Consider the following 15,854-nt stretch of genomic DNA (forward strand, 5'->3'; position numbering starts at 1 on the left):
TATTGGCAGGAAAACGACCTCTAGATTGATAAGTATGTTATTCATTGTAATTTTCTTTTCATTTTTCTCGGTTTCTCTTTTCAACTTTGTCATTCTGCTTGTAACTCATCAATTTTGGTTTGTTCTGTGTGACCTTTGGCTTGTCTAATACGGTCTATTAGTTTGGCCCTGATGAAGCGTCATTCCTAAATTTAGGAGTCCCAAAACAAGTGTTGGCCTCTAGTATATACAGAAGAAGAAAATGTAATAAATCCATCTACCAGTTATCATTAGTCTGTTTTGATGCTCAATGAAGTCTGACGAAACACACCTAGTAGACCTCGAAAGAATCTGCCTTTTATTGTTTGATGAACCATAGCGCTAGGGGAGTTGGGCACCATATCAGGTTTTAGAGGTCTGATAGTCCCTCTTTTTACTTGGTTTTGGTTGCTCCTGATAACAGTCATTGTGTCTATTGTGTAGGCGAAAAATAATAAATATTCATTAACATTCTGTGATGTCAATAGTTAATCACATATATATCACTAACTATATAAACTAATTGCACCATAAATGCATGTTACGTATACATGTCATATCAAGGTGTACTTGATGTAGGAATTATTCTGTTCCTTCACGAAAGTAAAAAAGAATGTCATTTCCCAAAGTCTTTAACTAAAGCGTATGTGCAAAATTCTCTGTGACTGGGAGAGCTAATGTGTCTACTTACTGCTTCTCCATCAGTGATGGTTGATCTTTGGACTGCCGAAGACGGACGCCAGAGAGCTGACCTGACTCCACAGACTTGTACACAACCCATCTTCAACATCTCTCATAAGATGCCAAGCAATATTCCAAGCCCCACAGCTGACATTAAAGTCATTAAACTCCTCTGAGTGCATCCCTTTTTTGTTAAACTTCGGTTCAAGCTTTAAGGAGGTCTCAGAAACAGGCCATTTTACCTAAAATAGCACGCACCAAGCACCAGGTATTCTAATGCAAAAAATTAAAATACATAAAATCCCTTGCTGTCCTGACAGACGATCAGCTGTGCCCACCCAACCCATAAGACAAAATAGGGCGTCACCTTGGTAGGTGCAGTTTAGTTATCCTCGCTTGAGGAGGGGCCCATCCAGAGTTTCCACCTGTCTTTTGTAGTAGGCGTACTACAAACCAATAATAACAATGGAACGATGAAGAAGGATAATCTAGTACTGAGTGATCCCATGTAAGGCAGTAGACAGTACTATTAGTAGAAGGAAAGCGGTTACCAGCAATGATACGAAACTAGCACACCTAGTTGAATAGCACAGGAAAAGTTAACATAGCTGAACAATGCAACAAACGTTAAAGCATGCCTTGTATATCTGGGCTAAAATCCAAGCCGGAAAAAAAACGAAATAGGCTGAACAGACTGGTTAGCCTCGTCAAGAGTAAAACACACAATACAATTAGGTTTTATTCATTATTTTATTTTTTTCCACTCCTTGCCATGTCTTGCACAGAAACAGTATTTCCAGATTCAACAAGAGTGCTGAATGATTTGCCGCATTCATGGCAAACTTGGAGGTATATTCCCACTAGACTCCTCTCTAGGGGATTTTGGGTAAGCAACCATTCGTGTTTACCTGGAACATTGACAGGTGTTTAGACCTGAATGCCCTCTGAAAGACTGCCAACAGATGGAATAGTTTTACCTGGAAAATGGCAAGAAATTGGTCAACAGCTATTTCTACTTGGACGTTAAGTACCTTCCTTCTGCCCTTGATATGGTATGGTTTGGTACGGCATGGTATGGTATGACATCATAGCTCTTTTAAAAGTCTGGTTACTTTCCACATCGTTACATCACAGATGGAGTCTGATTCAGCATGTGATGAGGTGGTATGGTTATGGAGTTCCGAGTCTGTTCTCTATTTCCATGCACATAGAGAGCCTGGCCTTCTAACTGATTTATCACAGAATTTTTCCAAGGCATGTTTACCTTTCAGTCATGACTTTTCCTACATGGGATTGGGGAATAACATACTAAACACACTTTATGGCCATTGAAATTGCACAATATTATGCTTTCCATATTATTTTTTGGGCCTCCGAATTCCTACACCATGGCAATTCTCATGGATCAGTGATTGGAAGGGGGTTTGTGGGCCAGCTTACTGAAATGGGCTCACTCATGAAGATAAACAGCAAATTAATGTGATTGCAACATATCGGCCTAAAGACTTGCGGGTGCAACGTATTGACTACTCAAAGTGAAGTAATATTGATATACTCGAGAATTGGTACAGTGCATCTCAAATCCCAGCAAGGGGCTAATAAATTCTATAACAGTGACTGAAACTTATATTCTGCTTTAGGTTTGAAAAAGGTTTTACTCGCAACCCGAATACCTACTTGAGAGTACTCGTTCATATTGTTTGATCCCGTTGATTGTGGTGTGTGGTTGAAGAGTATGTGGACAGTGGCTGAGCCTGGTGGGAGTATGCTTATTCCACTTTGTCTGTTCTACTATTAATTTTAAACCCCTCACCTTTCAACCCCCAGAGTAGACGAAGGAGGCAGAGACCAAACAGCTTCCTTGGCTACTGAAGTCCCAAATGCCACCTCCCGCGTTCCAAATACTAAAACCACACAAGCCACTCTATTTGCACATGCAATTGCCTCTCTGTTCTCGACAGAAGTCACAACAGTGTAAATATTAGAGGCCGGGTCTTGCTGTGAAGCCGGCCTGCCACACTTCTTAGTAAGGCCCTCTTGTGCATTCATATTCATGACAAATCATTTTGTCAGGCTGAGGTCTCTAGACTGACATGAGTTGGAAATGTAATGGGTGCTCATGACTTTGATATCTTCAATAGTGTTCGCTATGAAGCTTCTCCCTCTTACAACAGTTAAATGAAGGAGGTAGCCTGACCCTTCTGCCAAGCTTCTTACTCCCTTGTTTCTCCTCCCTCTCCTGCTTCTTTAAATCACAAATGACTCAACGCGCAGATGCTACATTGGCGACTAGCACTCGTATACCACAATGACATAAAATTAATCTGTAATTCAGCGTTGAAGAGAGGTGCACAGTGGAATAGATTACTAAACGACGCCAGGAATTTGGAGGACCTGCCTTGTCTGCTTACCCAGGCCCCAAGATGGCGTCCAAGCTGCCATTTGGAATCAGAACCCTTTAAAATCCCAGACAGCATTTTACGACTGGGTGGCGCTGCGCCTGCTGCCCACTGCATTGGCATCTGCCTATTTAACAGAAAGCACTTACTACACCTCATGTATGCAGTAGATCACCCAAAGGGCTTCCTTGCTCTCCTGCTGCAACCAATCCGAGCAGGGCTTTAAGTGGGGTGAAAAAACTAGAGTGTCTGTAATAGGGGCGTGGCCTATGTAATTAAGGGTGTGGGTTAAAACACATAAGCTAAAAATCTGTTCTTAGCATAGTGTGCCGCCCGACTGGTAGTGCGCTGTTTCCGTCAATGCATCCAGATATATGATACAACAAGTAACAGTATACCTACAGCAAATCAGCACTATTGGCTTTGTCAATGGTTGTCAGTTGCATAGGATAAATAAGCAACAACAATGACTTTGTTGTATGTAACATTGAAATGCTTCCGTTCTGAAATAATTAGACTGTAAAAGTACTATAGTGAGTCTCTTTCACGTTACATTATAGGCAGCGAAGGGTGGTACTGATGCAGAGATTAGATTTTTTTTCACCCTGAGGGTGATGGCAAAAATGGAGAGCCCGATAGAGACCCGCGTCAGCTCCTGCTTTCTAGAACTGCCGGTCCTGAGCACCGGCAGAACCCGGCACACTTAAACCACTTAATCCGAGGCAGGAGCAGAGCTGCCTTCACTTGCTTTGTAGGCGGATCTAATATTGCAGACACAAAAATTAATGTTGCTTCTGATAAACGTTTTCTGTTATCTAAAATCCCTACGACATACAGCGGAGTAAAACCGCCGGGACTTTAGTATGCTTCTTAAACTACAGCACCGCAGTGGGATGGCTGGAGACTGTGTGCGCTAAACCTGCCCCCGCCCTGGTGAAGCAGCAGAGAACATGTTTTCTCACTTGCCTCTCAGGTCGTAAAATGGACGCGCCCGCCTGTCCTACAGCTTCTACAAATGTTGCAGGTACTTACCAATGAAGGTGGGATCCACAGGCGCGCGCGCCTCCTCTATGCTTAGTTCAGAGGCTTCACCACAGAGATTATGAATTAGCACTCACCTGTGGAGGTTAAGCATGCCAATTCATCGTGCCCTTCATTTGTACAATTTATAATTCTATTCAATAAATGCTTGAGCATGACCACAAATATTTTGTAGGGAAACAATATTTTAGAGTGTTCAAAAAATAAGTTTGTAACATTTTCTGTGACTATTCTACATCACAACAGACATTTTCCCCTGACTTTTTCAAGAATCTTTGCTTGTAATCGAGTCAAGAGAGGCGTGCACACTTTCATTGTTTTGCACCCCCTTTCAGACCTCCCTATAATCAGTGTGGCTTTTCAGTGCTGTAGATTTGAGGGTAGACTCGTAAATGAGATGGGGGAAACTGAAGGGCACGCATAGGAGCACTTCTCTGCATAGGTACTGCAGAGTCCCATTGTCCAAAGACGAGAACGGCACACTTTGAGACAGCCTGAACAAAGCAAGCGCTGCATGCATTTGGAGATGCTTAGTGCACTAGGCACACCTTGGAAAACCCTGCCCATGAAGATACAACAGCCCAGCTGTTGCACGTGTGCAGATGGCTAGAGGCAAGGGCAGCTGCCTCAATTCCCCACAGAGTCAACACTTCGAACAAGGATTTAATGTCTAAACGTTCTATAAATGTCGTCAATCATTACTCATTCCAATCTTGCCTCAGATCAGCTTTTCAGCTCTTCCATGAAATCTTACAGTAGCAGGCAACGGTTTTGATGCTGGTTACCCCCTCTGAAAAACTGGGAATATAGAAGATTTGCATTATCAGAATCCTAGTTAGGCTCTTTCAGGAGAGATAATATTTTGCTTTGCGAACTGTAATTTTGTGTACTCTGTAGCTCAGTGCAGGAGCTCTCATTTGATTATGGTGACAAGTCAGTGATAACAGCTAGAGGCTTCATTGCTTCATTAGAAACATTTCTGATACCTTGGTCTGATCTGTTTAATATGAATAGTAAGATAAACGCAGTAGGTCTGACATATTGATTGTGAAAAGCATATGTTAAAATCAATAGGCATTTAAGGGTGCGTTGTTAGTTCTGTGTATTAAAGCCTACAGATAGGTATTTTGTTACATTAAATGTCACAGATAATCTTTGTAGGTTAGTGCTTTGGTGTCAGCTACTGACTCTGAAAACCTTAGGTGGGTGGGGGTGATGGGGGATTTGTACGGTAATAATTCTCATCACAATCTCTTCTTAGGATAATGGTTCAGTCCACATCAGTCACTGGCTCTCATACCCGGTGAATGACGGCATTTTCAGGTCACATGGGTACATAAACCTGAAAATGAGTGTGCTTCAGAATCAGGGCTGGTTATCCAGTACTTTAGTCTTCAATTTTCTCCTTTTATAGTTCCCCTATCATTGCTTTCTTCTCCTCCTTTTATTTTAATACTTCTTAAGATATAACAGCTCTCTAGGAAGCGTTACCAGATTGCCTGTTTGCCATTCACTTCTTCTGCATTGCGCCACATTCCACGTGACCATTCCTTTAAACCAGGAGATCATTAAAGAATGCTGTAGTTCAGCGTAAATAACTGTTTTGCCATTCCAAGATGGGCAAAGCATTATGCCTAAATTTGGCGGTCGTGCTTGAACTTTAAAACAATAATAGACTATTTACAAAACGTCAGCAAGACAGAGAGCCACTGCTATGCTTAGTTTACTTATTGCAAGCATAAGCCTGCCGAATTTAGGCAACATGTTTTATTTTTTGCTTGTATTCTAATAATTTATTGAGCTTATATTATTGAGTTTAGTTGTTGTATAACGGTTGTGTCAAGGATGAATGCAAGAATGAGTCAGTTGATGGATGAATTGAGTTATGGGTGCAAATATAAGTGACAGAGTACTCTTGATTATCTACTTAGTGCCTAAACCAATCAATGCGGTACAAAAGGGGGTGGTGATGGACGGAGCATCTGAACCAATCAAACACTCACACCCAGTCAACAGATCTGGGTTTAATCCATCACCGTTCTTTAGCCCACTCTGCCACCCCAGTTCAGACATGGCCATATGCCAATCAGTCTGACACTGTGCCTCATGGGAACAGTCCAGCCCGAACTGCCAAGCCATGCCCTCCCTGGACCGGAAACAAGCTTCCTAGGACCGGTTTCTGGAATTACAGCCGTCTTCAGCCAGGCTTGCTTGAATCCAGTGGCAAAGTAAGCAAGGGACTCACGTGTGAGCATACCCTGCCAACTTATGGCGAACAAAGCGGTACAAAAGGGGGTGGTGATGGACGGAGCATCTGAACCAATCAAACACTCACACCCAGTCAACAGATCTGGGTTTAATCCATCACCGTTCTTTAGCCCACTCTGCCACCCCAGTTCAGTCTGACCCTGTGCCTCATGGGAACAGTCCAGCCCGAACTGCCAAGCCGGTCCTAGGAAGCTTGTTTCCGGTCCAGGGAAGGTATAGCTTGGCAGTTCGGGCTGGACTGTTCCCATGAGGCAAAGGGTCAGACTGATTTGCATATGGCCATGTCTGAACTGGGGTGGCAGAGTCGCTGCATGGCAAAGGAAGGGCCGATTAATCTGGCAAGGGAACATTACAGAAGACTCCAGATCGACTTGATTGGACAGTTCTAGGCATCGAGATAAGATTCCTTTTCAGCCAAACCTTGATGTGTATTATTTGTGATCATTCGTTGAATGGTCATGGTTTATAGGGATGTAGATGTTACAATGTAACAGGCAGCGCAAAGGTATGGACAATAGAAGATATGTCTTTTTGTTTCCTGTTAAACAATGAAAATGATAATATAATGTGTTCTAAATAGGAAAGAAAGATGTTGGTACCCAAGAGGCTTGGTCTTGTGCTTCATGCATTTTTCAATAAAAGAAGAGTTGTTCCTAAGGGGGCAACATGACAATTATGAAGGAGTAGGGACTGCTCCATCTTAATGTCAACAGTCAAGCACTGGAATAAAGAGAAAGAGCAAGAGGCAATTTGTCTACCCTAAATGTTTGTATATTACCAAGCTCCAACAACTCAGTTTTCATGATCAAGACACGTGAGAACCATGTTTCAGTGAGATTAAAGAGGTCAAGTTCATGATGTTTCAATGGAATCAGATTTCCACTCCGTGCATTACTACAGATCTACAGTTATTTCACAGTTTTAATGACAAGAATAGTCAGCTTTTCAAGTTGGATCTGAATGATGTTGCAGCGAGCAGCTTTCCTTGGGAAACAAGTTTTAGATGAATACCTGTGTTCACTCAACAGTAATGGACTGGAAGAAAGACGGCTTAGTAGGAGGATAGGTTGCAATGCATTTAGGATCAGCTATGTTAACGTCCAGGTATGACAAGTATAGGTCATAATCTTTGACAGGTGTACAAATATCCTCTTTGGAGGAGGATCTGCTTGTTCTGTGGGGCTAGAGGAGTGTATGTTCATCTAACTATTTCTCCAGGAAAAGTTGTAGCTAGGGTAGAGGCAGAAAAAGTCACATCAGGTGAAGAGTTGAATGATTGCTGAGAAGTGATCTTTCAAACTGAGTGATCAATTTGGTTAGTTTGTTAATCTTGTTAGAAAACAGTGGAGAATAAATTAAATAAATTATAAACTAAACCAGATGTCACGTCAAGCAGGTCAAGATTTTGGGATGAGGGGGGCTAAGTGAAGTGTTGGGAGTAACCAAGTTCACTTCATATCAAGGGAGTTAAGAATAGTATTGTCTGAAGGCCTGGACAAGGTGATTGCTGGATAGGGTCTGGACAGATGGACCATCATTTTTGGAGTCTGGGGTCTTGGTAGAAAATGTCAGGATGGTGGAATTCAGTTCTGGAAGGCTTCCATGTTAACAAAGGTATGGGAAGACATGGGGGCTTTCAACCAGAGCAGCTGGTTGTCCTACCTCTATATGCTAAGTTTGTGAAAGTGCCTTCCAGGTCCTATTTTAGTTTCTGGCATAGTATTATCTGGATGTGAAGGTGCAATATCCAGACTGTACTGTTAAAATACAATATATATAACCAAGTTAAAACGTTAAAATTGGTCAATATATACATTCCGCCAACATATAACTCTAGGAAGACAATGTGTGCTACTCTCTCCACTTACGTAGTAGAGCAAAGGATAGAGGACCCCTTTATGGATTTTATTATTACAGGAGATTTCAATTTAAACTTGTTAATATCGTTTACAAGAGATGATGTGACACAGTCCCAAGATCACCAATGGCTAATTCCAGCTCAAGTAATAGAGACCAAACCTAAACCGAGACAAAATCGATTAGGCTTAAATTTAGTGAAGGATATGGAAGCTTTGGGACTACGGATACTCAATGGTAGATTCCCAACTGATTCTCCTCCAGCATGGTCCTGCTATACCCAGAATGTGAAATCTCGAATTGATTATACTTTGGCATCGTTGAATATTTTTAACAACTGTACCACGTATTGTCTAAAGAGGGTCCCAGAAAGTAACCACAGTCAGCAAATAATAACCACATCATTTAAGAATATAAAACATCAATCCTATGTAACAACTCAAGGTCAAATTGATACCACCAACTTCCGGAAATTAAATTGGAAATCAAAGAATAAACGACTGACCAATGTCTCTGCACTAAAACTGGCTAGTGAATGTCTCCAAGAAATGTCTGCTTCATCAATAATTGACCAATGGGCTAGCTTTATATCCAACCTACCTAACCAGAATGTGATTTTAAATCAGCGTTCGATTGTGTGGACAGAGAACGTTTGTGGCAAAAACTATGCTTACAAGGGATTCCTCCTTTTTTATTACACCTGATCCGCCTGTTACATACACATACTTGGGCTAGAGTACGTATCGGTAATGGTCAGTCACTAACTAGGGAAATACCTACGTTAGGAGGCCTGAAGCAAGGGTGTGTATTGGCTCCCTTATTATTTAACCTGTTTTTAGCTGATTTAACTGAGGCCTTGAATGACACAAATGCTCACTCGCCCAAGCTTGCCGATAAATCCATATCAAATCTACTCTATGCAGATGATGTCATTCTCTTAAATTACACAAAGGTGGGATTACAACGCTTAATAACTCGCACAATGGAATATGCCACAGAAAATAATATGGTAATAAAGGAAACCAAATCTAAAGTTATGGTTATTACAAAAAACTCAAGACGGAAATATAATTCAAAATGGTTTCTGGAGAAGGAGAACTTGGAACAAGTTAAAACCTATAGATATCTGGGAGTCATATTTAACGACAACGGCAACTTTACCCGCCAAAAACTTGATATCACTAGGAAAGCAAATGCCCTAACAGCTGCATTTGGGATCATCAAAAAGTCAACGAGTAACCTAACCTATCAACCTCTCCTTAAGGTGATATCGGCTAAATTATTACCATCTCTAACTTATGGCAGTGAGGCCCTAAATGGGAAAGATGCAATGATCATTGTTAACGCTATTTCAAAAACTTTTAAATCCCTTTTCCGTCTTTCCAAAAATGCTTCACAAGCCCAGATCAGGCTGGAATTCTGTTTGAATAACCAACTGATCGCACGAAAGGGTAATGCTATTAAAGTATGGAACAGAGTAAAAAATGATAAGGTGAACTTAATTTCTCAGCTTTTATGGAAAGAAATTGAAGGAAACAATAAATCATCTGCCTGGAAATACTTGGATATGGCTCTGGAGGAATTTGAGGTTAGAGGGATTTGGACCTCTCCTATAACACAGGAATCGTTCAAAAATGTTGTGAATAAAACAACAGATTACCTATCAATGATAAGTGACAAAGCTCCCTTTGTCAAAAGGAAACATGCGTGGTCCATAATAAATGGCTACACGAAAAAGAGGCCGCAACAATATTTGGACACGGCATGGTCGTTGAAAAGCAAACAGCTTTTCATCAAAGCACGATTTGGAGTATGGCCGGGGGAAGCCCACGCACCACCATGGAAAAAACTCGATAATAACATACTGTGCAGGCTGTGCAAATCTAGAGGGGAAAATATAATACATCTCGTATGTCTCTGTCCAGAACTGAGAAATGAAAGATTAACAATACTAAAAAGGTTATTTAACGAAAGAGGGATAAGGACATGCAGACAAGCTTTGATTCGATGCCTTTGCTCAGACGATCTATCCATTAACTCTGCCCTGACAAAATCTTTAACAATAGTATGGAAAAAATTGAAACAATATGTTATTTGAAATTATAATGATTATATATTTTATCTAGTTCTGAACATATGAATTTGCTTTTTGAGTAGTTTTTAAAGAATGTACACAATTTTAAGATTTACTGTTATTCAAAATGTAATTTTAATGATCTACTATTATTTTAATGGAGCAATTGTCTTTTGTAAAGATTTTAATTAATCAATCAATTAACTTTAATCTGAATGTGAAGGTTAGCAGACAACAGAAAAGCAGAGGTTTGACAGATGCTTACACTTGTAGTACTCCCCATTGAGTGCCTTATTTAGCAGTTGGTGTACGGGTTATTCTGTAACAAAAGTGGTGAATGTCCTGTCCGCCATACGACCAGTGCATTATAGTCTACGGCACATGCAATACCTCGGACGGGATATTCGCCAAGTTTTTACTGAGTATTCAGTCTGACTAATTGTAAATAAGGCTAAAAGTCTGTGAATTCAGGAGTATGCCAAGAGTATTACAAGAGTAAGTCACATCTACAAATAGCAAATTCTTTCTACCGTATTTTCCGGCGTATAAGACGACCCGGCGTATAAGACGACCCCCTACTCTGCTTGATAAAAAGTAGGTTTCGTGCTATACTCGCCGTATAAGACTACCCCCACTTCCAGCGCAGTCCAACGCAGTCCTGCATAGTTGGCTCGTACTTTGTACGCTTTTGTAACCTGCACACTTATCACTTTTTTCTCCAGGAATGTACAGATTGCTACCTCATGTATTTTGGTTGCTCACTATTATCACTTTTGATCCATGTAACTTAACGTTTGCTTTTGTAATTTGTTCATTTGTAATTGTTCCTCTTGTATCAATACTGTTCCTACTGTAAAGCGCTCTGACACCTTCGGGTAAAGTCCGCGCTATGTAAAAAACGCCTGAAAACATACCTTTAAATTTTGTACCCGGCGTATAAGACGACCCCCGACTTTCCAGAACATTTTAAGGGGTTAAAAAGTCGTCTTATACGCAGGAAAATACGGTAAATTGGAACCATGCCTGCAACACTGGAAGCACATTTGTCAACTGTTTTTCATTCAAAAAAGGTTTTAACAATTAGAGCCATTCCAATTCCTTGTTACAGTTTTAGTAAGATTACGTGGTTTTTTTCTTGGGGATAACATTTCACTAAAAATAATTCTACCAGTTTACTTATCAGACAGCTTCTTAAAAAGGTCAAGTGGATTTGACTGGCAGAAATGTATATCTGCACTCTCTTGTATCACTGCTGAAAAACAGGATTGGTATTACAATGTATTTTTGTTGGGTACCTGATGCACTCCATATTTTTCACTAAGCCTCAGAAAACAATGAATATCGCACAGCAGGCATGCTTGTGATTACACAGTACCTACCATCGGACAGGCCCAGGGATCCGGAAATAACCTCAGCTTGTTTTTGGAAGCATTCAGACAGCTTAGTGATTTAAAACAGTGAATGAACAGGACAGGAAGCTCGGTCAGTTGATTGTCAGACACATCCAGCTCTTGCAGTTTTCTCAGTCCAATCCAATTTGTTGCTAAAACAAATATTCAAAATATGTGAAAGAATGAACATTTTCATTATAAAGCTCTGTATTGGTTTACATGTTAGGGTAGTTTATTACTATACCACCAAAGTACAATAGCACAACTTACCATTTTCTTCATCAAATAATTTTTCCAAAAGGTTTTTGGAAGCAGTCAGTTTCTGAAGACTTGTGAGATGCAGAAACCCAACAGAAAGACAAGATAGCCTGTTGCTGGACACATCAATTTCAAGTAATCTGTGAGGGCAACAACATGGTTAATAACACAAAGTGATATCTTTTTTGCAATCATGGGCTCTATGGCTAAATATTTGAATTTGTGTCTTACAATCTGTACATTTATCACATTTAAGAAAACCTCAGGAAAGGGGTTCTCACTTTTCACATGAGAAATGGACAATTACCTCGGGGATACTGCTGCTGGTGGTAATTCTCAATTTTGGAACCCATTCTTACTAGGTAATCCTGAGTGGTATTACCAGTAAAGTGATATTCCCAGCTTGCTTTTAATTCTGCATTCCATTGCAAACTAATGGAGTAACCCAAAATGGCCAAAGGACCTGGGTGCAATACGATACAAAAAACAATTGGTCCTATTGACAAGGATACACAACACTACTCAATATTGTTTACACAACAAACCTAATTCATATGCGAGAGAGAGAAAGAAAACACAATTAGACTGTATTATCAGTATTTAGATTTTAAGACTGTAAAATTCACATGCCTACAATCATTTAGTAGTGTGGTAATTAAAGACCTAACAGGCGGATCTTCATTAGGACGTAAAAGGAGGACCATGAGCAACCTTCAGTGGTGTGAAAGAGTCACACTCACTCTTAATGTATGGATGGGCCAGTAGACTCCTTAGCTAGCCTCAGGTGTGGACGGGAGAACATTTTTATGATTTTTTGCATAAAAAGTATTTGATACTGCTTTTAAAATCCAGGAGCTTTGTCCAATTTCGGCCTGCCTTTTTATATTTACAGTTATTACCTGATCATGCAGTGATGCTGGCAGTTACTTCCTATTAAAAAGAAGCTCTATATTGGAATAAAATTATGAGTGCCTAATTTACAATAATGTTATTGATAGGTTGGCCTGTTTTCCTCTAACTTGTACTTACTGTTTATCTAATGTGTGATCTGAGAGCAATACAGTGGCCTGTATATTTTAATGTATTTATGTGTATTTTATGTTTTTATCTTTTAAGATTATGACGCATAATCAAACAAAGATTTATTATCTACCTACCTATATTACAATTAATTACGCAACGACTATCCTCCGTTCACTGCTCTACATTAATACAAATCATAAAATACTTATTCCAATGGATCAGGTTTCTTTTTAATAATCTTTTGGTTTAATAAGTGAACATTATTGGGGGGTTTTATCGAATTTGGACATACTATTGATCAAATATGTTTTCAAATAATTCACAATGTTATAACAGTATGACCAGCTGGTAACAGTCATGTACCATCAAAAGAAATGCATTTGGTGGATAAAGTGCAGACTGAAAAGATAGAAACTAAGCACTCACATTGGCATCCTTTTAGCAATAAGGATCGCAAAAGATTCAAGGTTGGAACACTGAAGATTTTTTGGAATCAGTCTCACTAAAACTTTTAAATAGGTCTTTATTTGTCTTGAATTTATATATATATATATATATATATATATATATATATATATATATATATATATATATATATATATATTATATATATATACACACACACACACAAACGTCTTCCGAAAGAAGGATCCACACTCAGTAGTAAACCAGTGTTTTAATGATCAGGTTACGCGTTTCGTCAGGCAAGCGGACTTGTTCACACCTGACGAAACGCGTAACCTGATCATTAAAACACTGGTTTACTTCTGAGTGCGGATCCTTTTTTGAGAAGGCGTTTGTGTGCAATAAGGGTACCGGGAGACCTGCCCGGTGTGATTTGCTACCTACCTACGGGCCAAGAGACTTTAGTATCCGGGTCGTTTGTGGACATATATATATATATATATATATATATATCAGTTGTAATTTGTAAATTGGAAACTTAAAATTGAAAGAAGGAACCTAAAGAATGAACACACAAGGATATAAAACAAATCACTTAATAATAAAAACGTAGTTGATAACTTTTGTAAAGATTGACAATGTGATTGATTGCTGGCACAAGTAACAGATAACTCTCAGGATTTTGTGAGAATGCATGAAGAACTATTGAAAATATCCATACATTTTCTAGCTGTAGGAATTCTAAAACATTAGAGTATACGTAGCTGATGGATGCATAAAATAATACTTGCACGCATTTTATAATAGTTTGTGAGTGCACAAACTAAAACAAAATATACATTCACTGATAAGCATATTCCATAAGAAGGATAATGTCTATCACAGCAAATTGATGAAAAATTAACAGGAGAAGGAAGTGACAAATGAAATGGTTCCAACAGATCGAATCAAGTTTAATAAAGCGGTGCCATTCAGTGGAGACTCAACCACAAGTTGCAAAGGCATTTTGGGCAGACAAAAGACTTTTAGAATAGTAGGGGATCTCCAAGCCATTGCACATTTTTGAGTTTTTGAAAACTTCAGATCTCATATTTAAAAGATAAAGAGCAATAGCTTGGGTCAGGTATTTATAGAACATTTAGTTACCTGTTGTGAAACCAGGACCTGGAATGGCATGAAATCTAAATGACTGAAGCCCCGCATACAGAACTTAACTACATTCGCAAACTGAGTGCCAAACTCGATACAAATCCATTCATGTGGCCCAAAAATATAGACAAATCACAAACAGCCTTTCTATGGAAAGTGAAGCTAAATCGTAAATTATACAGTGGCAGCTACCACTGTTTAATATGCATGTATATATTGCTGCTCTTGTTATGAGACAGAACCAGTTCAGAAGGGCAGAAATTCAGTCAGTCCCAAAGTGCACAAGTACAGTGTTTCACCTATTTCTCCGCCAAGTCTCGGCTAGAGTACTACAAATCTTTGATGCTGCTAGGGACACTCTGGGGCAGTCAGCTTTGCTTAGTCACTCTACCCATGGTTGTGACAGTTTGTCTCTCCAGAATGATTTGCAGTGGATGTTTGGACCTTCAGGCCCTCAGCCTAACCTGTTTCAACTATAACAAAGTTGTTACGTAGGGGCAATGGGTCTTCTGCTCTTATAAATGAACCAAGTGGTTGCATGTTAGAGTCTATTTAGCGAAACGATTGTGTATATTGCGTTTCTCATCAGTGGTGTATCGCTACCATCAAGGAGTTATGTTTATTTTCTATTGTACAGTACAGTAAATGTTCTTTTCCCCATTTGCTGCACACGGCAATATTGAAATTGTTAAGGGTTAACTAATTAAAACGTAAAATGCATGGGATTTACTTCTGCAGATTTTTCGACACTTGCCTTACAGCAACTTGCAGCAGTAAATCCATTTATACCTGTCAGGAAATATTTAGTGAATTTCTGACAGTAGTAAGCAGACAGTTATTGGTGTAAACCTCCAATTATTGCAAAACATTTCTTCATGGAGAGGACCCTATATGTATTAAGAAAACAATTAGTGATGATTTGTAGTTTGGCTAGCAAACTTTCAGTGCACTAAGGTGGAGTCATTTTCACCACTGCTAGTGTTGTGGTGAAAAATCTGCCACATTTTGATTGCTCCACCAGAACTGCAGAGTGGTTTCCATCAAAGAAGCCACAGCAGGAGCCACAATGAGAAGAAAATCTCTTGTAGAAAACCTAGTAATGTTTGCCACTGCAGACTCTACTGTCACCCAATGTGGACACTGGAAAAAAACATGCAAAGTAGGGTACACTGTCAATGTCCCCTGATAGAACCCTGTTCGAAGAACTGGAACAAGTAAGAGGCACCGAACGAAAGACAATACCGACGTCCCGAAGGCCTTTTGGCCTTGTGCAAAGGTTTTTACAAATAT

At 39.7% G+C, this 15,854-nt stretch overlaps 1 protein-coding gene across 2 annotated transcripts in view; it reads right to left on the bottom strand.

Moving 5' to 3' along the window:
- LRRK1 (leucine rich repeat kinase 1) overlaps nt 1-15,854 on the bottom strand; it is a 917,814-nt gene that overhangs the window by 416,638 nt on the left and 485,322 nt on the right. For both annotated transcript variants that reach the window (XM_078683102.1, XM_078683103.1), the window contains exons 8-9: nt 12,000-12,127; nt 11,718-11,881 (exon numbers count right to left, since the gene is read on the bottom strand). In XM_078683102.1, the coding sequence (XP_078539228.1) occupies nt 11,718-11,881; nt 12,000-12,127 (292 nt within the window). The remainder of the gene's footprint in view (nt 1-11,717; nt 11,882-11,999; nt 12,128-15,854) is intronic.

This window comes from Lissotriton helveticus, chromosome 3_1 (assembly GCF_964261635.1).
Source record: "Lissotriton helveticus chromosome 3_1, aLisHel1.1, whole genome shotgun sequence".
Lineage (NCBI taxonomy): Eukaryota > Metazoa > Chordata > Amphibia > Caudata > Salamandridae > Lissotriton > Lissotriton helveticus.